General features: G+C 56.1%; 8 protein-coding genes across 8 annotated transcripts; 5 read left to right on the top strand and 3 right to left on the bottom strand.

Annotated features, from left to right (window-relative positions):
• Positions 1-14: 14 nt before the first annotated feature.
• On the bottom strand, positions 15-739 carry D7B24_001563 (uncharacterized protein; the record flags this gene model as incomplete). The annotated part of the gene is made up of 2 exons (XM_028635789.1): positions 15-502; positions 565-739. The coding sequence occupies 2 exons, from the start codon at positions 737-739 to the stop codon at positions 15-17; spliced, it is 663 nt and encodes a 220-aa protein (XP_028491815.1).
• A 342-nt stretch (positions 740-1,081) lies between these two features.
• On the top strand, positions 1,082-1,763 carry D7B24_001562 (uncharacterized protein; the record flags this gene model as incomplete). The annotated part of the gene is made up of 2 exons (XM_028635788.1): positions 1,082-1,181; positions 1,258-1,763. 2 exons carry the CDS (start codon positions 1,082-1,084, stop codon positions 1,761-1,763), a joined length of 606 nt encoding a protein of 201 aa, XP_028491814.1.
• Positions 1,764-1,985: 222 nt separating this feature from the next.
• Positions 1,986-6,234, bottom strand: PHO81 (phosphate system positive regulatory protein pho81; the record flags this gene model as incomplete). The annotated part of the gene is made up of 6 exons (XM_028635787.1): positions 1,986-2,174; positions 2,225-4,026; positions 4,076-4,883; positions 5,050-5,169; positions 5,371-5,455; positions 6,104-6,234. The coding sequence occupies 6 exons, from the start codon at positions 6,232-6,234 to the stop codon at positions 1,986-1,988; spliced, it is 3,135 nt and encodes a 1,044-aa protein (XP_028491813.1).
• A 1,808-nt stretch (positions 6,235-8,042) lies between these two features.
• CUE5 (ubiquitin-binding protein cue5) lies at positions 8,043-9,509 on the bottom strand (the record flags this gene model as incomplete). The annotated part of the gene is made up of 4 exons (XM_028635786.1): positions 8,043-8,470; positions 8,527-9,054; positions 9,117-9,426; positions 9,489-9,509. The coding sequence occupies 4 exons, from the start codon at positions 9,507-9,509 to the stop codon at positions 8,043-8,045; spliced, it is 1,287 nt and encodes a 428-aa protein (XP_028491812.1).
• Positions 9,510-10,000: 491 nt separating this feature from the next.
• Positions 10,001-12,081, top strand: DHX35 (ATPdependent RNA helicase; the record flags this gene model as incomplete). The annotated part of the gene is made up of 2 exons (XM_028635785.1): positions 10,001-10,222; positions 10,276-12,081. 2 exons carry the CDS (start codon positions 10,001-10,003, stop codon positions 12,079-12,081), a joined length of 2,028 nt encoding a protein of 675 aa, XP_028491811.1.
• A 2,029-nt stretch (positions 12,082-14,110) lies between these two features.
• D7B24_001558 (uncharacterized protein) lies at positions 14,111-16,480 on the top strand (the record flags this gene model as incomplete). The annotated part of the gene is made up of 2 exons (XM_028635784.1): positions 14,111-14,316; positions 14,368-16,480. 2 exons carry the CDS (start codon positions 14,111-14,113, stop codon positions 16,478-16,480), a joined length of 2,319 nt encoding a protein of 772 aa, XP_028491810.1.
• Positions 16,481-17,483: 1,003 nt separating this feature from the next.
• D7B24_001557 (uncharacterized protein) lies at positions 17,484-18,378 on the top strand (the record flags this gene model as incomplete). Its single annotated transcript, XM_028635783.1, has 4 exons — positions 17,484-17,533; positions 17,706-17,746; positions 18,088-18,136; positions 18,195-18,378. 4 exons carry the CDS (start codon positions 17,484-17,486, stop codon positions 18,376-18,378), a joined length of 324 nt encoding a protein of 107 aa, XP_028491809.1.
• A 2,068-nt stretch (positions 18,379-20,446) lies between these two features.
• D7B24_001556 (uncharacterized protein) lies at positions 20,447-21,748 on the top strand (the record flags this gene model as incomplete). The annotated part of the gene is made up of 1 exon (XM_028635782.1): positions 20,447-21,748. The coding sequence occupies one exon, from the start codon at positions 20,447-20,449 to the stop codon at positions 21,746-21,748; it is 1,302 nt and encodes a 433-aa protein (XP_028491808.1).
• Between the last annotated feature and the right edge of the window lie 812 nt (positions 21,749-22,560).

The raw sequence follows: 22,560 nt of genomic DNA, 5'->3' as shown, positions 1-22,560 counted from the left end.
TCCTAGTTGTACATCTACTTGAGCTTCGGCTGTTGCCTGAAGCCCCTGGTCGCAGCCGAGGCGGCCTCCTCATCGTAGTCGTCCAGGTCGTTTCCGCCGACGATTCCCTTGAACGGATCCGTGCCGTCGAGCAGATCAATCTTGCGCCCGTCCGGCATCTCCAGGCTCCACTCGGTTGTCTCGAACATGCCCTTGTGCGAGAGACGGTAGCTCGCGAAGCGCATGACGGCCTCGCTGCGAGAGCCCTTGACGCTGAACGCAATGTCGATGCGTCCGTGCAGCTGGTTCATCTCGCCGCTGATCCAGGGGATTTGGTGCTTGAAGTAGACCTCATCTCCCAGTAGCTCACGGGCCTTGGGAGAGACACGTAGGGCGTAGAGCGTCGAGGATACGACGGGCGAAGAGGACTTTTGGTAGTTGAAGATGGCGAGCGACGAGACGGCGACAATGACGACAAAGATGGGGAAGGAGCGGGACCAGCGGAAGGTCGTCGAGGCAAGGTCTAGGCCATGGCCGTCAGCTATTGTCACAGATAACCCATGAATATGACAGAGGAGAATGTACCTGGAAGTTCACGGTCGGCACGGCGCTCCATCAAGGGTCCTTGACCGGGCTTCGGCGCAGCTGTCATCCATCTTTGCTGAAGAGGCGTTCTCGTGCACTTGGCAACATTGGCTGTGGTGGTCGGCAAGACGCGCAGCGACTGCAAGGCGCGTCTGCTGGTGAGCCTGCTGATCATGGCGGTGTGTGAAGACATGGGTGGCTCGCTGGTGGCATTCAGTGTCGTCGGTCTCGGGTCTCTCTGATCAGACGATGCGCTCGAAAGGCGAGACAGAAAAGTTGACCGGGGTATCGAAGTGGGGCCACATCACAAGTCGAAGCCTTGTCAAGCTTCAACCAATCAGACACAAGATGTCGCCTGCTGTTTCGTCATAAGGCTGTGAGCACTCGATGAGAGCCACGACTTGTGTCCAACAACCTAGCTCTACACCGTAACTCGTGGCCAACTTCAGTTCTCTTCGCCCGTTCAGTGATCAGAAAGATACTGAGTTACTATTGTTTGGCATCTCACCCTAGCACCATGGCGACAAGAGGCGCATCCGCCCGTCTCCGAAAGACATTCCACTACCCCGCCGACTCGGACTCAGACTCTTCTCAGCCAGAAGCCATAGACGAGCAAGGTACTGCCCTTCCCGCGTCACACACTCTCTCTATCTCTCTGTCTCACCCGGGGACGAAACTGACTCAAAACCACAGAACAAGAATCCCTCATCGCCCGCCTCACAGCCGAAAACGCCTCCCGAAACGCAACCTTCCGACTGCTCCTCCTGCCTTTGCCCCTCGTCTCGATCCTCCCCTACATCCTCGCGTTTCCGCCTTCCTACCCCGCCCTTCTCGCGACGACTTCCCTCCTAGCCACCGCCTATCTCCTCTACAGCCAACAGCCCGATAAGACCGGCCTCCGTGTCGTGGACGACTGGCTCCGTCCCGCGGCCGCGCGGCGCGAGAGGCAGAGGCGTGGCGCGGCACCGTTCGTGCTGAGTGAGGGAGGGCCGCTCGACACATACCTGCCGCTCTTGAATATGGGTCTCTGTGCCGTCGTCGCACTCGCAGGTGCTTTCTCGAGGGGCAAGGAAAGCGGGTTGTTGGGGTACTGGCCGGCGGTCGTCTACACTGTTGTTCTCGTCGCCAAGGTGGTCATGGGAAGCGTCGACCCCGAAGGCGAACTGAGCGCGTTGAAGTATGATTACAAGGGGGCGTGATGCAGTCTGGCAATGGTAATTTGAAGCAGGGGTTCGAGGAGCATGCAAAAGAACGCGACGATTCGCGAAGAAAGAATAATTGTCAAAACGTGACTATCTTGTGCCATTTCATGCCTCCCTCCGAGACGGCAGGTGTCGTCCATTCCAACTCCGTACCAGTGGTCTATTTCATAATCACCTCGCTTATCAACCCGCGGGAAGGCTCACGCAGTAAGCTCATGATCACTCCATATCAATCGACTCATTGAATCGCAGGATACTATGCCCCTTTAGCACGCCGTCTATACCTTTGGGCAGCTTTGGAAATGGATCAGCCATGGAGTTTACTGCCGACGTAGCTTCCGACGACTTGTCGGTCACGAGCACAAGGCCGTGTGACTTGATCGCATCTACGAGTGCTGGAAGCATGTCCTATATCAAGTTAGCTTGCATATGTCACATAAGACGTGTTGAGCACGTACCAAGAGACGCGAGCAGCAAATGAGGCCCATGAAGTTGTTGCTTTGCGCGACCCTGACCGCTTCCTTGATGGACGTAGATCGCCGCCCGTGGCTCTGAATGATATCAGGTGCCGCCATGGGCTCCTCCCGCCCCAGGTCATTGCACAGGAAGACGGGGAAGTTAGGCTGCTTCCAGTTAAGTGCAGCACATAGGTTGGTATTGTAGGAGCTGAATACAACGGAGCGGACAGACTCGAGAGATTGCGCACGCTGCGCACGGGCGTGATCGAAGACAATCGTCAGGATAGCGTCGACAAAGCTGTTCATGTCCAAGGTGGACCCGAGTCCAAACGCCTTTTCATCCTCTGTCGTCGGGTAGAGGACTTGGATGTTGACATGCATGCCGTGAGGAAGCAGTGACAGGGCTTCATCCAAGGGAACACCCGCTGTCGCAAGGATTCGGTGAATGTCGGCGATACCGCCCATCGACTTAGTACGCAACGTCGAGAGCTCTGCTCGGCTTGGGCTTCGAGCTGTGATGGTGGTGAACTGATCCGCAGTCAAGCGACATACTGGTAGGTCGATGCCGCCACACGGTATTGTCCATCTGGGCCAGAGCACGGGTACACCGTCGCTGGTATGTTGGACGAAGACTCGCACAAAGTCGCCAGATAGGCTCGAACCGGTAATGAACGTGCTGGGACTCCTGTCGAATTGGCTTGTTGCCTTCCAGTATGTCTCAAAGTCGGTGATCTCTAGGGGCTTTCCGTTAAAGGGCTTGATGACCTGGACGTGGAAGCTGATTTGGCCGATCGCCCGCAGCCTTGGATCAAATAGTGGCAAGCAGCATTTCCCAGAGCTGCTCAGGAGAGCCTTAAAAGTGTTCGGCAGAGCGACCGTCTTGGCGATAATTTTGGCGCCGTACGTTGGGAATACATCGAAGTCGAGCGTAAAGTTATCCAGATTGTCGATCTGGAAGGAGGCGAGCCGGGTATCTTCTTGGAAAGGAAGCATGATATTTTTCGGAATGAGATCGAACATTTTAGATGAAATAGTGAGTCGAGCAGCAGGGTACTTCCCATCGTGGAAGAATACGAGTGGTTGTTCTCCGTTCTCCTCAAAATTGATTTGTACGACAGTCTTAGTGTCAAGGAAATTGTGTCCGTAGCGACGGAGGGGAATGATCGGAGGGGGAAGCTCGAGCTCTGGTATCGCATCGGGGTCGAGTACCATGGCGTCTGGACCGCTGCTGCTCATCATTGGAGGGATCAACGAAGAGGCAGGCTGAAGCAAGAGTGGGCTCTCCCGCGTCTGTTTGTTAAACGGTGCGAGCAGCCTCATGCACTCCAGATGGCCTTCCCATGCTGCATAGTACATCGCAGGTAGATCCTTCTCGTCCAAGATGCTGGGATCAGCACCAACGTCAAGAAGCGCCTGTAGACACGGCACATTGCCCTCGCTCGCTGCGTGCACGAGCGGTGTCCAGCCGTACAGTTTGTCCACTTGGTCTAGGTCAGCACCGTGCTGCTTCAACAGCAAGAGAAGCTGTGGGGTCTGTCCCGATCGGGCCACCAGGTGGTGAGGGTAGAGTCCCTCGGCGTCAGGAAGAATCTGAGCACCATGCTGCAACAAAAGTGCAACAATCTCCAACGAGCCGTGTTCGCAGGCAAGGTTCAGAGGCACGTGGTCAGCGTCCGAGACGGGGTCGAGGCGAGCTGACTTTTCGAGTAGCCTCTGGACGCATTGCAGGTGACCGTGGATGATGGCATGAATCAGAGGCGTGAAGTTGTCGTGATCTATCAAGTCTTTTGTTTGGGCGTCTCCTAAGGAACCATCAGTTATGCTATCTCAGTTCAAGGCAGCAGAACTTACCACTAAGCAAAGCATCAAGCATGTCAAGACGTCCATGCATACAGGCGTAGTGGAGAGGTACTCGACCGTATACATCTGTGCGGTTGACGGACACTCCCTTTGACAGCCCATACTCGAGAACATATGACTTGCCGTAGATGGCAGCCTGGTGAAGACAGTTTCGCTCATTGATGTCATCTTCGGATTGAATGTCAACGAGGCCGGTTCCGAGAAGAAGGTGGAGAGACTCCTTTGGTCCATCGTGGATCGCTGCGAGGAATGTTCGGGTGACTCGCTCCATCAAAGTCACGTTGGATCCATCACCTGTGGCGGCTGACGCAGTTTGCATCCGCAAGAGCAGGTCCTTCAATGCCTCAAGGTTACCAGACACCACAGTGTCGAGTAAGAATATATCTGCATCGCCTTCGTCGGTGCCCAGCAAGTGCTGGCTGCTGACCAGGTGATCTGTCCGGGCTTCAAAGGTGACATGATCGCCCTCAGACCAAGCTCCAATTTCTTGCAAACTGGTTGTTGCCTGGTCGGAAAGTTCGCTGATCACGGTAGCGTTGAAGAAGGGCTGAACCTCTACTGCTCTTGAGAGATAGAGTTCCTTGGTCTTTGACTTGCTCGTCTTGTCCCACTTTTTCAAGATCTTTGAGAAGGCGGTGCCATTGATCTCAACAAATTGTTGCAGCTTGTTCAGATCGCTGGCAAATTGTTGAAACCCTTCCTCGAGTGTCGTAAACTTAGTTGAGCGACGGGGGAAACCCTGGCCCCGCGATTGCAGAACCTTCTTCTTGTCGAGGAGCGTTCTCAGGCGAACTTTGAGCTAGAATCGATGCTCAGCACCGTACGACGTGATACACGCAATTCCATCTTACCTCGGCCTCTTTTTGCAAGTAGAAAGCATTGACTTTCTCGAGCTCTCGTTCCTGGTCGCGAGTAAGTAAAGCCGAAAGTAGGTTCATTGCACCAAGCCGTCATCGGTGACGTACCAGTTGAAAGAAAAATGTGGCTTTGTTGGCCTGAAGAGCTGCTTGCGAATCCACAGGGATGCTCCGGTGAACGTCATTCTGAGCACTGAGGACGGGGGTGGCCGAGAGCCTTTTGATCAGCTAGGCAATGTGTAGGGTCAGTGGGACGTTCATCCTGGACATCTGCCGTGGGTGTACGCGGGGGTTCCAAGACCCACGCTCAAGGGATGGGCGTCCTGATTTGATCGGACGGTATAGACCAATCCTCTCTGACAGTTCCTGCACCCGAACAGGCACCTGCCGAGGCGGGTTTGGGATCGAGCGTGGGGAGGGAGCACGTACCTTCTTCAGGGCTTTGTAGTTGACAAAGCTGGCGGCATATTCTGGGACCTCCAGCTGGCGCTTCTGGATTTGCTTGCCGAACTTCCTGCAGGAGCCTATCAGATTCATGTCGGCACAGCCGCCGCAGGTCACAAAAGCATCGCTTACATGATGTGCGGGTGTCAGAGACGCACGGCGCTCCGGACGGTTGGCGGGAGTGGTTTGACAAATGACGTTGAAGCTCGACAAAAACGATGAGCGAGCTTCCCGGACACCAGACGAGGGTGAAAGGTAGAGCAACGGGACGACGAAGCAAGGTAGAATACTGTAAGTCCTGGTGGGTATTAGCAACAGAGCCAGGTCGTGCAGCGAGAACGTGTCCCTGAAGAACTGACGTCGTCTCTCAACAAGATGGCTCGGGACTGGACAAGGTATCACTGAGACGCCCGTAGCACGTGGGCGTGGTCTCTGGTGATTCAGGGCAAGATAGGTGAAGGAGAAGTAGTGCGGTGGATGGAGGAACCTTCAGGTAAGCTGCTGACACCCGAGCTGAAGGTCACTCGACCGATCAACGCAGGCGAAGGGCTGGCCGGCTGGACCAGACCGAGGAGCTGCATGAGAGTCCCACCATCTCCAGACCCTGGTTTTTGAGCCGCTGGCATGGCTAGCACAGGTAAGGAGGAGGAAAAGCACATGGATGATCTGGGCTCTGGCCGGAGGATGTGGGGGTCGTGAAGACTGAAGCGGCATGCACCTCGGCGTGTCGATGTAGTAACCGCCGATGTCGAAGCCCAATGGATATGGAGCAGAGAAATAGGACAGTAGTTGTGGACGAGGGTTCTTGTTGTACACAACCAGAGGTGACTGAGACGGAATGGTGGGCATGAACCTACCTGTTGCCGAAGGGCGCGTTTGATGAAGATTCGAAGAAATAAACAGGCTTGAGATTCGTGATTGAAGCTGAAGGATGGCAGGTGGTACGTGTGATGTCGTAGATTAGATGAAGGGTAAATCGTGTTGCTCCGGCGAGGACGTAACAGGACAGGTCGCGGCGGTCATGTCTTCAGCCAAGTAACGAGGAGAGAAGCTAGCAGGGCATCTCAGATATGGCGGAGTGAGAGAAGCATGTCCCAGGATGTCGTTAAGATGCCGTAGTGCCGTGGTGCCGTGTTGTAGCCAGACTACTGCGGGGCGGCCGCGTCCCTGTCTATTTCCTCTTCAGACGGGCGGGTGGAATGATGGACTGAATGGGGTCCTGGCGGGTAGACTCTGGCTGGAAAGATGAAGCTGGCCGAGACAGTAGAGCAAGGATTGGTCTGGTGGTGGTCGCGATGGGAGGGGCCCTCCGAGGCCGAGGGGGAGAAATCGATACAGAACTTGCCGCAAGCTGCAGAGGGCCACAGTGAGAAACCCTGCTAGCGCTGGTGATGCGGGGTACTCAGGTGCCTGCCCTGCTGCCCGGAGGTACTTACTTACTGCATAGCTGCCCCACCACGACACCAACCTCGACGATTGACTTTGGAGTACGTCTTTCTTCAGCGAGGCCTCCATATAGACTGGTACCTGCCAGCACCTTTCAGGGACACCATGGTCTCGAGTCAAGCAGCCTGTCTGACGTCGGCTCAGCGCTCAAACGCATCTCTGCCGATCGAGACACGTGAGGCTGAAAAAAGATTTAAGGTTACTGTTGCCTGTCACCAGTCTCGGGCGTCACGCCCAGGGTTCGAGCCAGCTGCCGTTCTCTTAAGCAACCCAGAGACTGTGTGCTGGACAGGTACCTTGTGGTAGATAAGGTACGTAGCTAAGCCTCCTGGACACGATCTCCGTCGCGTGCTACCTCTTTTTAGCCACCAACAATGTACCATCGGGACCCTCCAAGCTCCCTGGGTAGCTGTCACCAACATGAGCTCGCCTGGTGCACCTACCACCGATCTAGCCAAGACTTAACTTCTGTCCAATCAAACCTTGCAATCGGACCACGTTTTCCCCCCCCATTCTCACGCCAAGTACGAGGCTGAGATATCCCTCGTTAACCACCCGCTGGACCCCTCCTCCTAAACGGTCTTGCGCTACTCAACCTGCAGCAACCAGCTGGGCCTCGAATGCCAGAAACATGGCCACGTGCCCACTTGACTGAAGCAGAAAGCAGTTTGCAGTGTCGAGGCCGATGCTGGGCTCGCGTCTACTGCGAGTCGGGATATGAGGGGTATTGGTTGGCTGAGCATGATGTAATCACATCAGTCAATTCATGTGGCCGGAACAGGTTGACGATTCTAGTGACGTATGCTTGACTTGCTGTGCTCAAGCCCGGCCTGAAATCCGGTCGACTTACAAGTAGCCCGGCAGATCGCCCTATTCTGATCCGCTCATTGAGCCTTTTTCGGACCCGTTGTTCCCATCTGGTAAGCAAATCCTTTGGCAACCACCACAGCGGATAGCCTTGATGTGAATCCCGCAGCGAGTCATCTCATTCAGTCAAGAGCGGGCATCGAGGTAAAAGAGGAAGAATATTCGAGGCGATATTGTAGATCTGGTCAATCTGGTATTGGGATTCACTCTTGAACATGACCTGAAGATAGGTGACCTCCCGAACGCCCGCCTGCGTAAATGCCTGTTGTCTGTGACGTTGCACGACATGAGAGAAACACCATCCGAGAAACAACATCCGACCATAAGCCGACAACACGTCAAGGCTAGACTTTCTTTGCAGCATCCACGCCTGCTGCGGCCGTGGACGTCTCATCCTTCTTGTTCGAGTCAACAAGACTGTCGGACATGGCCTCGGCAGCGGCGAGTTTCAGCCGCTCATTGTCGTCAAGCTTGATGTCCTTCGAGCCTGACTTGTCCTTGGCGTCGCGCTCGTCCTCGCTGTCACCTAGACTGAATGGGTCGTTGTCCGTGATGGGGCTGGGGTCAACCGTCGACAGAGGCTGCCACTTGCTGGCCTTTGGCTTATTGCTGTCTTCTGCAGACAGCTTGGGGGAGACGCCATACACATCGTCATCGCCTCCATCCCTGAAGGCGACCTTCCTGCCGTCCGACGACCTGGGAGACTTGGAGGGTGGCGGCGGTCGGAACAGATCCGGGCTCGATACCTGCTGCCTGTTGCCGCGGACGGGCGCTGAGTTGGATGTCAACAAGAAACTCATGAGTTACATTGTGGCTGGCGATACTCACTGCCATCGGCGGAGAACTTCATACCCGCAAAGTCGTCGCTCAGCACTTGAGGGTCTGCATCGTAGCGTTCGTAGTCTCCACTCCTGCGGCTGGCTTGCCCAGGTCGTGGCCCAGGAAACTGCTCATGGCCGGGTCGCTGGGGTCGTGTAGGTTCGTCGCTCTCGGCAAACTCCTCGTCGATCCTTTTCTTCAGTGTGGTGATCCAGGAGTTAACCTTGCCTTGGGTCTCCACGAAGCCCTGCTTCAGTCTTTCCTGGATGACCGGCAGGTCATCCTCGAAAAAGTTGTGCTCCTTATCATGAAGCTCGTTTGGCTTGAGTCCCGTCTGCTGGCGCTGTCTGGGCTGGCCGCGGCTCGAGGTTCGTTGTTCATATGCCCCAGCGTTGTATTGCTCTGCGAGTTGGCGGGCATATAGCTCGTCCGACTCGAGTTGCGACATAGTGTGGGCTGGGCCCGACGGGCGCGGGGGCTGAGGAGGCGGAGCCTCCTCACTGGGCTCCCTCTGAGCCGCATCGGGATCCGTCATCTCTGTGAAACTGCTGTCAGACCATGTCTTCTGTGGGTGTATTTCTATTGGACCGGTTACATACCGAGCAAGGCGTTGAAAGCTGGATCAATCTGCCCGCGGCTGGCAGTGAGAACAGCCCTGATGACAGTCGCGTCGATTCCAGGGAATGCCTCCTTTAGGATGGCTTCGTTCTTCTGCGCCTCAGTCAGAGGGCGAGGGGGTTTCGTCGGAGGCGTCTCGTCGCTTGTTGCGGGTGTGGTGCTGGCCGCTGCGGGTGTGGTCTTGGAGGCATCATCTCCAACAATACCCGAGTCTTGAACATCATCGTCGTCCATTTCGAGGGGACGAGCTGTAGTGGGTGATTCAGGAGCACCAGGGGAAGTGTTCTTGTCCTAGTACGGCCAGACTATCGTTAGTGCCACAGAGGTTGAATGAATATAGAGTGGGACCTCACCGTCTCGGCCGGCGCAGACATGGCGACTGCTTGCTGCGTAGCGAAAGTTCAAGTTGTATCTCAGGTGCCTCGTAAGGTTATGTTTCTTCCTGGAAATGCTTGCAATGGGGCTGTTGGGAAACCTGGATGCTTCGAGATTGCTGTTGATCATGGGAGGGGTCCATGTCGGACGCCGACAGAAGTGGGCCGCGACGCAGATGACGCCGCACCGAGCACCAGGCTTCCACTTGGTGCTGCGCCACATCGGACCGTTTGCCTGTGTCGTCACATCGGCCACATCACCGGGCGAATGACAAGATCACAGCTGTCACCTACTGCTACCAGTTGGTTCCTCACACCTCACAAGCCAGTCTGTCTTGTAGTCAAGGCTGGTGAGGATAGCAGCAACGTTGGTAATATGCCTTCGGATGTCCAAAATCCAGAAACTGTGAGACTGGCCCTGAGGCATCTCGACCTGTTGATCAGTGGATCTTTCTTTGCCGACAATCGTTAAAGGCGCACCACCGGTAACCATGGCAGACTTCGACGTAAACTCGGCTTTCATACCAGCACTTCACAAACCTGCTGCCCTTCTTCCAATTGCCAAGCACCGTGAAGGCTTGCTTTATCTCATCGAAACCAAACCTGTTACCATCATTGTCGGCCAGACGGGCTCAGGCAAGACCACCCAAATACCCCAATTTTTGGAGGCGTCGGGATGGGCGGACGGCGGCAAGGTCATCGGCGTAACACAGGTCCGTCTACTCACGAGGTGCCCTTTTGTTGGCGAGATCTAACATTTTCACAGCCACGTCGAGTCGCAGCAACGACGGTCGCCCTGCGAGTCGCTGAGGAAGTCGGCTGCGATGTTGGAAAGGAAGTCGGTTACTCAATTCGGTTTGAAGATGTCACGTCGTCTTCCACACGAATCAAATTTTTGACCGACGGCCTCCTGATTAGAGAGGCTCTTGTCGATCCTCTTCTCTCGCGGTACTCGGTCATCATGGTAGACGAGGCGCACGAAAGGTCCATCAGCACAGATATCTTGTTAGGCCTGTTGAAAAAGATCATGAGGAAGCGTCCTGAACTCCGCTTAATTATCAGCAGCGCGACACTACAAGCAGACGCCTTCCTCAAATACTTTACACCTGCGCCGGAGTCTGGAGCGCCCGAAACACAAATTTCAGAATCACCAGCAACAGTCGTCAAAATCGAGGGCCGGGCCTTTCCGATCGATATTCTATATCTCGAAGAGCCAACCGAAGACTACTTCGAGAGGGCCATAACCACTGTTCTGGACATTCATACGAAGGAGGCCGATGGCGATATCCTAGTCTTTCTGACTGGCCGTGAAGAAATTGATAAGGCCGTCCAAGCTGTCGCAGATCGACTGCTTGAGATGGGGCCTCAAGAACGAACTCTTGAACCATTACCATTATATGCAGGGCTGTCGACCGAACAGCAGATGTTCATCTTCGACAAACCGCCGGAGAACAAAAGAAAAGTTGTTTTCTCGACGAATATTGCGGAGGCTTCAGTGACGATTGACGGCATCGTCTACGTTGTAGACTGTGGTTTCGTAAAGCTCAGGACGTACGACCCCGACCTCGGCATCGACTCGCTTACTACAACTCCGCTATCCAAAGCATCAGCCATGCAGAGAGCAGGACGAGCAGGTCGTACGAGAGCTGGCAAATGCTTCAGGCTCTACACTGAGGAGGCATGGGAGAGTTTGGCGGACGCCAATGTTCCTGAAATCCAAAGGACTAACCTTGCGCCATTCATCCTGCAGCTGAAAGCCCTCGGCATCGACAATATTCTGCGGTTCCCCTTTCTCAGCGCGCCTCCAGCCAAACTGATGGCAAAAGCCCTCGAGCTACTCTATTCGCTAGGCGCACTTGACGAGTACGCCAAATTGACTCGCCCGTTGGGATACAGAATGGCGGAGATTGCCGTAGAGCCGATGATGGGCAAGACGTTGCTGAGTGCACAGTCTTTCGGCTGTTTAAGTGAGATTCTCACGATTGCTGCCATGACCAGCGTCGCTGGCAATGTGTGGTTTTATCACGACGGCGAGAGGAAAAGGATGGAAAGTTCAAGACGCAAATTTGCCGTCGAAGAGGGTGATCACCTGACGCTGCTCAACGTTTATCTCGCCTTTATCACCAAAGGCAAGAAAGAGGCGCGCTTCTGTCATGATCACAACCTCAACTTCAAGACGATGACCAAGGCAGTCAGTGTTCGGGCCCAGCTCAAGCGATACATCGAGCGGTTCGGCATCCCGGTCGACGAATCGCTTGGGACGAAACTGACGCAGCAGGACATGTTGAAAAAAGCTGAGCAGATTCGAAGATGTCTCACGAGTGGGTATTTTGCCCACGCGGCGAGGATGCGTCCCGATGGAACGTTCCAAAAAGTGGCCGGCGACATGACGCTGCACGCGCATCCAACATCGCTCCTTTTCAGTCGCAAGGCGGACTGGGTCATCTATCACGAGATTATAGAGACTAGCAGCAAGGTCTACATCCGTGACATTACCAAGATTGAAAGGAACTGGCTCTTGGAGTACGCACCCGACTTCTACAAGATCTCCAAACCAGCAGACAGGGTGTAATGCTGAGGCTTCCGATGCTAGCTTGGCGGGATCTGATGGACTCTGGCATGTTCAGAGCGGGTGGCGACCTCCGAGACAGGAAAGCGGGCATGCTGTCCTACGTCACAAGCACTCCAGGCATTTTGTGAGTGATGGGGTCGGAGGCGGCATCGAGTTTGCACAAAAATAATCATGAATGCTGATGGGATGCATGATTGGTGGTGATGCCGCAATCTAGACACAAGTCACGGGCCAATAGGCGATCGCTGCTGACATCACAATTTCCCTGACTTGAGAGTACAACGCCACCACATCTAGCATTCCGCCCCTGAGAAGACATGACATACATATTTGGGGTTGACGTTTCCTTGGAACGAGGCCTTTTTCTTCTCTGCAGCAAAATCATCGTTCGCAGCCTTGCAGTAGTCTTGGCGCAGTGCAGCGGAAAAGATCCTGAGCATGATGAGTAAGACGAGACCAGACCAGGAGACACAGACACATCCCGTCTGAGTTGACAAGGGGGAACATGGGCTGGGAGAGATGGTCGGTCGCACAAGACACTGAGTGTCTCTCAACGCAGCAAGCAAGATGGTGTCTGTCCGAGACCAAAACGGGGCGGCAGAAGGAGAAGCCCCGATTGTACAGTACGTGTACACCGCTATCCTGTTGTTGTGGTGCTTCACAACAATAGAGAGAACTCTGTCCTGTACAGGACATCGCACGATTCGACGACGGCTCGGTCTCGCCCCTGAACCCAGATTTCTGATCGCATCATTTCGGCAGTACATCGTGGTAGAAAGAAGTCGCCATGGGTTCAGGGGTTGGCCAGGCCTGGGCTCTTCATGTGGATTGCACCAGTGGGACAGACCTGTTGGCAATGGAGCCTGGATTTAGGATTCCCTAGGATGAAGGGTGCAGGGCTGTTCCCACGTTCCCTGGCGTTGCTTATCTGGAAGGCGTCGTTCAGACGGAGACAGTGCCAAAGTTGAGACGGTAGGTCTCTTGGGTGGGCAGGCAATGCAGGATGGCAAGGAAAGGGATGGGAAACGACGCTCGCTCGCACGGCGCGTATCGGGGCCTCTCAATCAGGCAAGGGCGAGGGGAAGGTGCGCCCCTTCCCGCAACGCCGGGGCGCGTTCCTGCGTCCAATGCTTGCACTAACCCCCTGTAGATCCTGGGACTCCCTGCGCGGTGCCTGGGCTAGCGCGTCGGTTCGACATGTCAGTGGTGGTCCTCAGTGCTGTGCACGCCTGTTTTGTGAAGGGGCGGCAAGCAAACAAGCACAACAGACGAAGGACCCCAGCGAGCCCCGCCTAATTCATTTGGCGAAATTAGGCCTCATTCGCCAATTCCACACGTTGCTCCGTTCCCTGGCGCTCTTGGCTCCGTTTTGCTGGCCCTCGTTGGCAGGCAAGTGGCTGCTACCCTGGGTCTGGCCGTGCCTCCCCTGCCCAGTCGTTTTCCTCGCTCTCCTTCCGCCGCCGCCCCCCGTACCTGACCTGGGGGGAAGGAAGAGAACGAGAGGGTGAGATAGGTGGGTTGGCAAGTTGGTGGGTCTTCTCCCGACGACCTCCATTCTGGTCTTCCTTCGAGGTCACGACTCCTCTTTCTCCTTTCTCTCTCCTCATCGTCAGTTCCTCTCAAGCCTTCAACTGCCGACTGTCTGTCTCTTTTGCGGGATCTGCCTGCCAGCGGGCTCGTCACTCTTTTATTGTTTGTCCCAACCTCGAAAGACAAACTCTCCACACTCATTTTTACCCCCCCTTAGACTTGTTCATCCCAAGCCTACGGACGACACTCTTTACCCGCCCGCTCTGGCACACCCAGCATCGTTCTGCTTTTTTTCGAAGAACTAGTAACGACTTGATCTCCGATTAGATCCCCGATTTTGACTCGGCACACCCCGAAACATCTCACAAGATCCTTACACAAACACACGCAGTCTGCGATTTCCTCCGGCATTTTTACATATTCACGACGGATTGCTTGGCACCTAATTAGGACGGTACACGTGAAAGGTTTGCGCCAACCTTGAATCACGACGATCAACATGGCTGCCACAGCCTTCAATGGAAATGGCTATCGGATGGGTTCTCGGATACGCGTCCGAACTGCGGAACCTACGCATGAAGACGCTACCCTACTTAGGTCTCCAGGTCCAGTCATTGCAGCCCGAAAGGAGTGTGATCCCGATCACCCCGACTGTGAAGCGCCAGCTGTCAAGCCTCAGACGCTCATTATTGCTCTCAGTGTTGTGTATGTCTAACGTGTTCTCTCACCATGGCAAACGACTAATCAATCCTGTAGGATTCCCATTGTTGCCATCATGTCGATCCTTTACTACTTGCACCGAAGAGGTATCAAGAAGCAGAGGATGGAAGAAGCCAGCGACCCCACCATGAGTCTTGATTTTGGCATCAACGACGACAAGATGGGCAGGGGCGGTAAGCGGAAAAGTGTGTTCCGTGAGAAGATGTTGAACCTCGATCCCAAGCATCGCGCGCAGGTCTCGATGGACATGAACCTCTCCAGCCCGTACCTTCTGCCACCAGCGCTTCAGGGCTCCAAACAGTCCCTTCACTCCCTCGCCCGTAACCTCCACGACGATGACGACCCCTACCGACCAGTCAACCAGTACGGCAGCGAAGTCGGTTCCATTCGCTCGTTCCGTCCTGAGAAGGAAGGACGCGCCGGCTCATCAGTGTACACCGGATCAACTGAGCGCGGCTCGAGTCTTCACAGCCGTACTCATCCGCCTCGTCAAAACTCGCTCCCGAAGCCTCCTCCCTTGACTGCCGATCCTTTCGCAACCCCCACCGGAGCCAGAACGCCGCAGCTTGAAACATCTCCTATCTCACCGACTGGTGGTTCCCTCCCTCATGCCATTATCCCCGAGATTGGAACCGTTTCCTACGCTGAAGACTTCGACGACAGCAACCGCAACCTTCCTCATGTCCCCGATGTCACCCAACCGGCCCCGGTAGCGCAACGAGACGCCCGACGCGTCAGCTCTGGTGCTTCGCAGCCGTCCTGGAACGAGCCAGCTGCGCAATTCCCTGACCCCGCAGCTCACCAAGTCCACAATGCGGCGTCGACGTCGACCCTCCAGTCCCCCGTGCTCCCGGAAATTGGTGTTGGTCTGGGTCTCCACGAAATGAATTTCGAGGCCCCACCTCAAACTTTCAACGGTCTACCTTCCAGCCCTGCCGTCCGCAAGACAGACCAAGCTGGTGTTCTTCCCGCCGTCATGCCTGACGGTCCCATGGATATCGACGATCGCGACGGCCCGCACGGCCAGCAGTCCCAGAACTATGCGGACTATGAGCAGTATGAGGAGCGCGGTCGATCTACGCAGAGGCGTTCCATGGAGGGTAACTTCCGCGAATCCCGGGCTCTCGGGCTTGGTGTTCCTCAGCAAGACAACAAGAGGCTTTCTGTAGGGTTGCGGCCTCTGCCACCTAATGAGGTTATGGAGTCTGAGGACCCGGAGGAGAGAGCGAACAGAATCCGATCCTTTTACAAGGAGTATTTCGATGATTCCAAGCCCCCTGGCGAGCACAACATGCCTCCTCCTAACCACCAGCAAGGTGGTGCACAGTACTACGAGGATTACGATGCTGGGTACGGCGGTGGCAACGACGCCTTTTACGACCCGGCTTCCAATTCTTTTGTCATGCCGTATGCCCAACCGGTGACAAGGCGCGCGATGACGCCGCCACCCAGCGGATCGCGCCTGCGAGGACCTCCTCCTCGAGGTATGCACGGGTCTATTGGAGGTATGAACATGCCTCGCGGCAGGCAACAAGGCCCGCCCCGTGCCGGCACAGCGATGTCGAATGGCAGATGGGGAACACCTACACGCCCGGGGTCCTCTCTCTCCAGTGCCTATGGCCAGCCACGACCCGGTTCATCCGTATCCAACAAGTTCCAGCGGCAACCCAAGCCCAAGGGCCCACCTCCCACGGCTCTGACCACGCTACCTAACCCCTCGAAGCTGAGGGACGACAACATGGCCTTGTTGGGTGCTATCGACTTTGCGCCTCCAGAGAGCTACGAGGACCGCCAGCGTGGTCGCTCCCAGAGCCCGGCGGGTGAAAGGCGGCCGTTCGCGCCCAAGGTGCCTATCGCCTCGCCTCTTGTCAGCAGCTTTGAGGAGATGCCTGCGATTCCAAGCCCGCACTTGCTCCGAAAGTCGAGCACCTTCACAGCACTTGACTTCGCTCCTCCCCGCAAGTTCCAAAACGAGGACAACATGAGCGACGCCGGCAGCATACGTAGCAACCGCAGCGGCATCTCGGCCGTTCAAGCCCACGCCATCCGCAGTGGCGCCGGTCGCGTCAGTCGTCTCCCAGGCGATACAGTCTTCACGCAGGCCAGTCTCGAGACGACGCTGAAACCCTCTTGGGGCATGCGCACCTAGGCGACTGACCTATTCACCCTGCCTTCCACAATGGGTTGATACTCCGGCAGCGCCGGTTCATGAAGCGAGCGGCATCGGCACATTGTTCTCAATTACGTACATGACTCTGACTCTGCGAGGAGGGGGCGTGTTTTGTTGCATCGGCATGGGAAGACGCTTCGTCGTCCAGCGGCGCACTCTTTTTTCACCACAAGCGACATACCTGGTAATGTCTTTTTATTTTCTTACGGGTTGGGTCACACTACAGACAAACATCACATACACACACCTACCGTGATTGGAGTATTCGGATCAGAGATGATGATGCTTTTGGTCTCTCACGGGCTTTTCTGCATATAGACTGGGGCCTAAATTGTCGAAATCAGACAAAGACAGACGGCGAATACAATCAAGACACACGCGCTTGCGTGACTGACAATTTCTTGCATTTGCAACTTGGATTTGCTTGGCATGTGATGTTGGTGAGATCGCGTGTTGATGAGGCTTAGGAGGAATGCTCGAATGGCTGCTTGTCCCAGTAACGCGCTTCACTAAGAGTCTCGATTGTGTACCTTGCAGATCCGGGACGGGTGACTGGCGGCTGATCTGCATGGTGGGCACCACACAATAGCCACGCCGAGAAGCTGAAGTCGCAAGCGAGGCTTGCTTTGGCTGTGTGGAAGGCTAAGATCGATGGTGGCTTTCCATGCCCGTTGCGAGAGGACGGCGGCCAACCATCCAGTGCGACCGGCTCTTTTCTTAGGGGCGGGAGGCTGCTATTTTCGTATCTCAACACGTTCGGGCGGGCGGCGTTACCGCTTGGGAAGGGCACTGCCGGCACTGCCCGCCTCCCCCCTCTCTCTTCCCAGGCCAGTCCTGAGGTTTGTTGCGGCTGGTCCAGGAGTTGTTGCAGTCGAACGTTGAGGAATGTCACGTCACTTTCAAATCAGTATTCGTGAAGACTTAGACTTGAGATTGAGAGTAGGAACGATCACTTGATCAGAAAGGCTCTAGGCTTCCCGATATGAGGACAAGCCTGCTGTGGTACTACAGACCGCTTTGTGGCCGTTTCAAGTACGTCCTTTCCCTTTGAATCGTTCTCCATGATCGGATGAAGGCACGTCATCTGGTGGGATGTGGGCTCCAATGCGGGATCGCGGATCGTCATGCGTGTGGTGCTTCTCGGGATGACCTCACGTTCGGGGCCTTTGCTTACAGGCCCGAACGCTACTGACCAGCTAGCCAGAGAGGCTGCAGATGAGGCTGGCTTTGACCCGAGGCTCGCCGGTGAGGGTTTAGTGAGCGCCCTTTGGGAATACGAGCAAAATATCTTCTTGGTTTGCCACTGCCGTTGCAGGTCTTGGCAGATAGCGGATGCCAAGAGGAGACTACGCGGCGCTGCGCTGGAGGGATCGGCGGCGTGTGCGGATCGAGTGGGATCGGTCGCGGGAGGGCGGGGGAAGTTGCGGGCTCGCCGCCTGAAGAAGAGCATACTGCGGGAGGTTAGTGGGAGGGGTTTCGGAGAGCGGTTGGTCTACGAAAATGTGTCTGTAGACATTCAATGGGTTTCAGAGCCGCTTGATTTGCGGGCCTGGGCAGCGAGGCATGATTGATTAGGTATGCTGTAGGTGGTCGGATTTCCGGCGTTGGGGCGCTGGTGCTAGGTCGCGGTGCGGCGTAGGTAGGGCGTAGAGGGAAAGGTATGACTCGCTGCACTGACAGCGGATATGGACAGGCTACGGACCGATATCTGGGTCACGAACTGCCGCCATAGTTTCCGCAGCGACGGGAGAGCGATTGCACAACCTGATAGCCTGCGCAATAAGCTGGAGCTATTGAGCGACCCTGATGCTACGTACGTTGAAGCAAAGGATCCCAGTGCAGGATTGGCTTGCCAAGGCGAGGTGTCTGAGTTGTGAACGCGTGAAGAACATCGAGGCGACTAATCTCAATCTGGACAGCTGCACTCAGCGACGCCCCATGCCCAGGTGCATGTGCAGCAGATGCGGGTGCCGACCAACACGAGGTCAGCCAGCAGAGAAAAATAGCCGTTCGATGCATTCACCAATGGAATGCAGCGCGTGTTCCTTCGACAAATCCAGCACTTCGGCCTAATTGAGACGCGGCTGGGATCGAGACTGCCAAGTTACGATTCTGTGCCATGTGTCAGTTCAGCCTCTGGACAGGCAGGACAGACGGCAGGGACGGTTCTCGTGACGATGCTCCTGCCTCGGCCATGGGCGGATAACAGGACGTGTTGGTCAGCGAGAAAAGGAGCAGGGCCGAAGTCGTGCGGATATCGGCCCCGGCCCTCTGTCATATGGGGGGTTCGGGGGACTAGATATAGCGCAGGGGTCTTTTTTATTTTTCTCTCTCTCTCTTTCAGTGTCTTTCGACTGCCTGCCCAACGGGGACGGAGAAGTGGTCATCCTCGTCGTCATTGCCCGTGCGCTCAAAGACAGGTACAGGGCAGAATGGGTGCACGCAATTTCCCCCAATGTCGCCTCGCTGCACCGGAGCGGGCTCGTCCATGGGGCATATCAGGTCACTCACGGACGCAGGCTGTCGGTGAAGGGTTTCTGCAGGCGGCGAGTGGTCCTCGGTCCGCAGTGGGTTGGAAGGGAGAGTTCGGCATGAATTCGAGGCCAAGTCTAGCATAGGCGAATGGAGAATTGGCCCTCGTGTGGTGACGATGATCCTCTTGCGTGAAAGGCTTCGAACCCAACCTTTGAGCACCTTAGGTTTCCGACGGCATGTACCATGCATACAGTGTGGACCTCCTGTTGTTTCTCGTGCCTGGGCCGGAAACGGGCTGTGCACGAAATGGGTTGGCAGTGCCACTTGAAAGGGGTAGGCCCTGGAGCTGCTTCGGGGGGGGGGGGGCGCCTGACTCTGCCCTGGCGCTGCCCTCGAGCTGCCCTGTTGCTGCCCTGCTGCTGCCCTGCTACCGTGTACACTGGGACCCCGGCGAAGCCTTGTCCAGTAAATGCCCGAGGAGCCGAGCCCGAGCCACCTCCACTTGGAGCACTTGGAGCGCCACACGGTGCCCGCTTTCCGTCACTGGTGGGTGGGTGCATGGCCTGGTCTCTCCTGCCCTGTCCGTCCCGGCCGCCTTCGTCTTTGTGTCTTGTGTCCTGCGTCTCGTGTCTTGGCTTGGGGTTCTGCTTCCTGCTTCCTGCTTCCTGCTTCTTGCTGCCGCTGCCGTCGCTACCACTCCCACTGCCACTGCCCCTGCCACTGCCAGTCTGGGTCCCTTAATTCCCTCTCCTGCCTGCCTATTCCGTGCCCCGTCACAGCCAACCCGAATCATCTCATCTCACCTCGCCGCGTTTTGGTGCTTCACTTTTTCTCTCTTTTCCTTTCCCTCGTCACTGTGCCCATCGACTCTGACGACACTGCTCGTCCCATCGTCTCGACCCACGATCTACAAATCCGATCGCAGCGCCCGACGAGCAACGCACACCCGAGCCAGCCATTCGTCGACCAGTGAACGTGCGGGACGTAGTCGCGCGACACTAGCACTTTGCACAACAATTGCTACCGGTCCTGCGTCTGTCGAGAGAGGTCCCATCTTCAGACGCCTACCCCGACCTGCCGCCCTCTGACGATACCGACCTATTCTTGGTCACGGCGTCTTGGATCGTAACCTATCGTTAATCGAATCGAAAGCAAAAACGCCGCTTTGAGTGCGATTGGGAAAATCCACGGTACGTTGTCTTGCCTCCTTTATTCCGACGCCACACCTCATGCTTGTTTGCCCATACATGTCTCCGCGTCTCTACCTTTTGGGACGGACCAATTTGCTCTGCAGCGTGCCATTGCAGTTCTTGAACCACATTGAGGCCTTGTTTACTCTGCATCGTCATCCCAAAGACAAAAATCTGATCTGGGTCACGCCACTGGCCTCTACCTCGCCACGTTATACGTTGGCTAACATGACCACGTCAGCAGAAGAATCGTTCATCGAAACCGCGACGAGCCTCCATCATGTCTGACAACAACACTCAATCCCCGGTTCTGCCGTCGGATTCTCCTGCGGCTTCGCCCATTGTTAGCACGCCCACTGGTGCCGCAACTACCACTCCGGTCGACCCCGCCACTTCCCCTTCGACCACGGCCGGCGGATCTCCAGCTCCCGCGCCCAGCAGCCCTACTGCTGTAGTGCCCTCCCCCTCGACGCCTGCGGCCCCAGCAACCACATCGACAACATCACAGCCTCCACCCCCTGCGCCATCTACATCGACTTCCGCCCCTGCTCCGGTGCCCGAGCCTAGCACAAGCTCGACGCCCCCCGCTCCCGAGACGACGACGCAGCCTACCACTTCTGAACAGGCTCCCGCGTCGACGCAGATTACCACTGTTGAGTCTTCTGTCGTGACCAACCCCGGCGGCCAGACCAGCACTGTCATTCGCACTATTACCACGACCGCCCCACGTGCGTCGACCACCAGCGAGAGCACTGCTGCGACGAGTACAGGAACCAACGGTCCCATCAGCCCTGGAGGTGGCGGTGGTGGTGGCCTCAGCAGCGGCGGTAAGATCGCCGTCGCCGTTGTCGTGCCCATTGTAGCTGTCGCCCTCATCATTCTCGCTGGTCTTTACTTCTGGCGCAAGCGAAAGGCCAAGAAGGATGCTGAGGAGGAGCGACGCAAGGAGGTTGAGGATTACGCCTATAACCCGAACGCTGATCCGACGATCCCTACTGTGGGTGGCGCCGGAGGTGACGGTTCGTATGAGATGCGCGAGGATGCCTCATCAGCCGGTTACCGCGGCTGGGGCACCACTACTCTCGCTGGCTCCACCGGACGCAAGGCGTCGACCACCATGTCTGGCGGCAACACAGGTCAGGCTTACTCGGATATCACTTCGCAAACCCACGGCAACATTTCTGACACACGTTCAGGCGAGCACCTGCTCAACGAGAACCAGTACGGTGGTGATGGCGAGATTCTCGGCGCCATGGGTCCTTCCGCTGCTTTGAACCGCGCCAACGGTGTTCAGCGCGGCCCGTCTAATGCCTCTTCCTCTTACAGCGCTGCCGGCCGTTCTGACGGCTCGAGCGCGGCCGAAGGCATCGGCATGGCGTACAGCGGTGCCGGCGGCAACGGTTACTACGACCAGTACGGATCGAGCAACCCGTACGGCCAGGACGCTTACAACGGCGACGGGCGCCCTTCCGAGCTGCCGGGACAGCCCATCATTCAGGACAACCCGGCGCGACGCAACACGCGTATTGAAAGCCCCTCGCACTACCCGCAGCAGAGTGCGGGTATCTCGCAGAACTTTTAGTTTCACCCTTTAGAAAAGAAGAGATCGCTCAACACCGCGCCTGTTGGGTTTCTATTTGTTTCTGAAGATACCCCTCCACACCCCCATCGGGCATTTCGGTCTTGCCGATCGAACACAAGGCGTTCGAGGTCTCACGGGTCATGCGTCACACGCTTGCAATACTTTCAATTTATTTTTCACTAATATCGCCAACGCGGCTCCACCAACCACATCCCATGTCTACAAATTTTCCTTTTCAAACGAACATAACACAGCGCATGGCGCACGACTATTTCTTTACAATCTGAGGGTCTCGTCAAGGTGGCTGGGAGGTAGTTTTCAGGACACTTTCAATGTGACTTGACGTCTGATTTGGTGTATATACGGAGAAGGGAGGAAGCAGGAGGAGGAGGAGGCACTTTTGCACTGCGACTGTCGCAGGGAGAAGTTCTACGCTTTGAGAAGCGACTGTTTGCTCACATAAAAGCAACGCGATATGAATTCTTATTTTGTCTATACAATGCAGTCCTCTTGTCCCACGTCCTCACGTATCTGCACCGTCATGACTTTCACCGCAGCTGAACTCTTCTCTCTCGGATGCGGGTGGGCTCGTGTACGAGTGGGCCGACAGACGACGCCGCGCCAACCAGCCTCGGCATGATGCCCCCCCCAAGCCCGCCGGATACGCCGCGACGGAAAGATGCTAGGCAAAAAAAAAATCTGTTCGCCTTCCAACCCCACGCACACACGCAACATGACATCCCTTCCCGAGTCGGGTTGCAACAACAAGCAACCTGCCTGCCCGGCTAGCTCAATCGGTAGAGCGTGAGACT

The sequence above is a fragment of the Verticillium nonalfalfae genome (assembly GCF_003724135.2).
Source record: "Verticillium nonalfalfae strain VnAa140/NRRL 66861 chromosome Unknown scaffold_131, whole genome shotgun sequence".
NCBI classification, from domain to species: Eukaryota; Fungi; Ascomycota; class Sordariomycetes; order Glomerellales; family Plectosphaerellaceae; genus Verticillium; species Verticillium nonalfalfae.
Note: the sequence above shows the minus strand (reverse complement) of the source record. Positions and strands in the feature narration are given on the sequence as shown.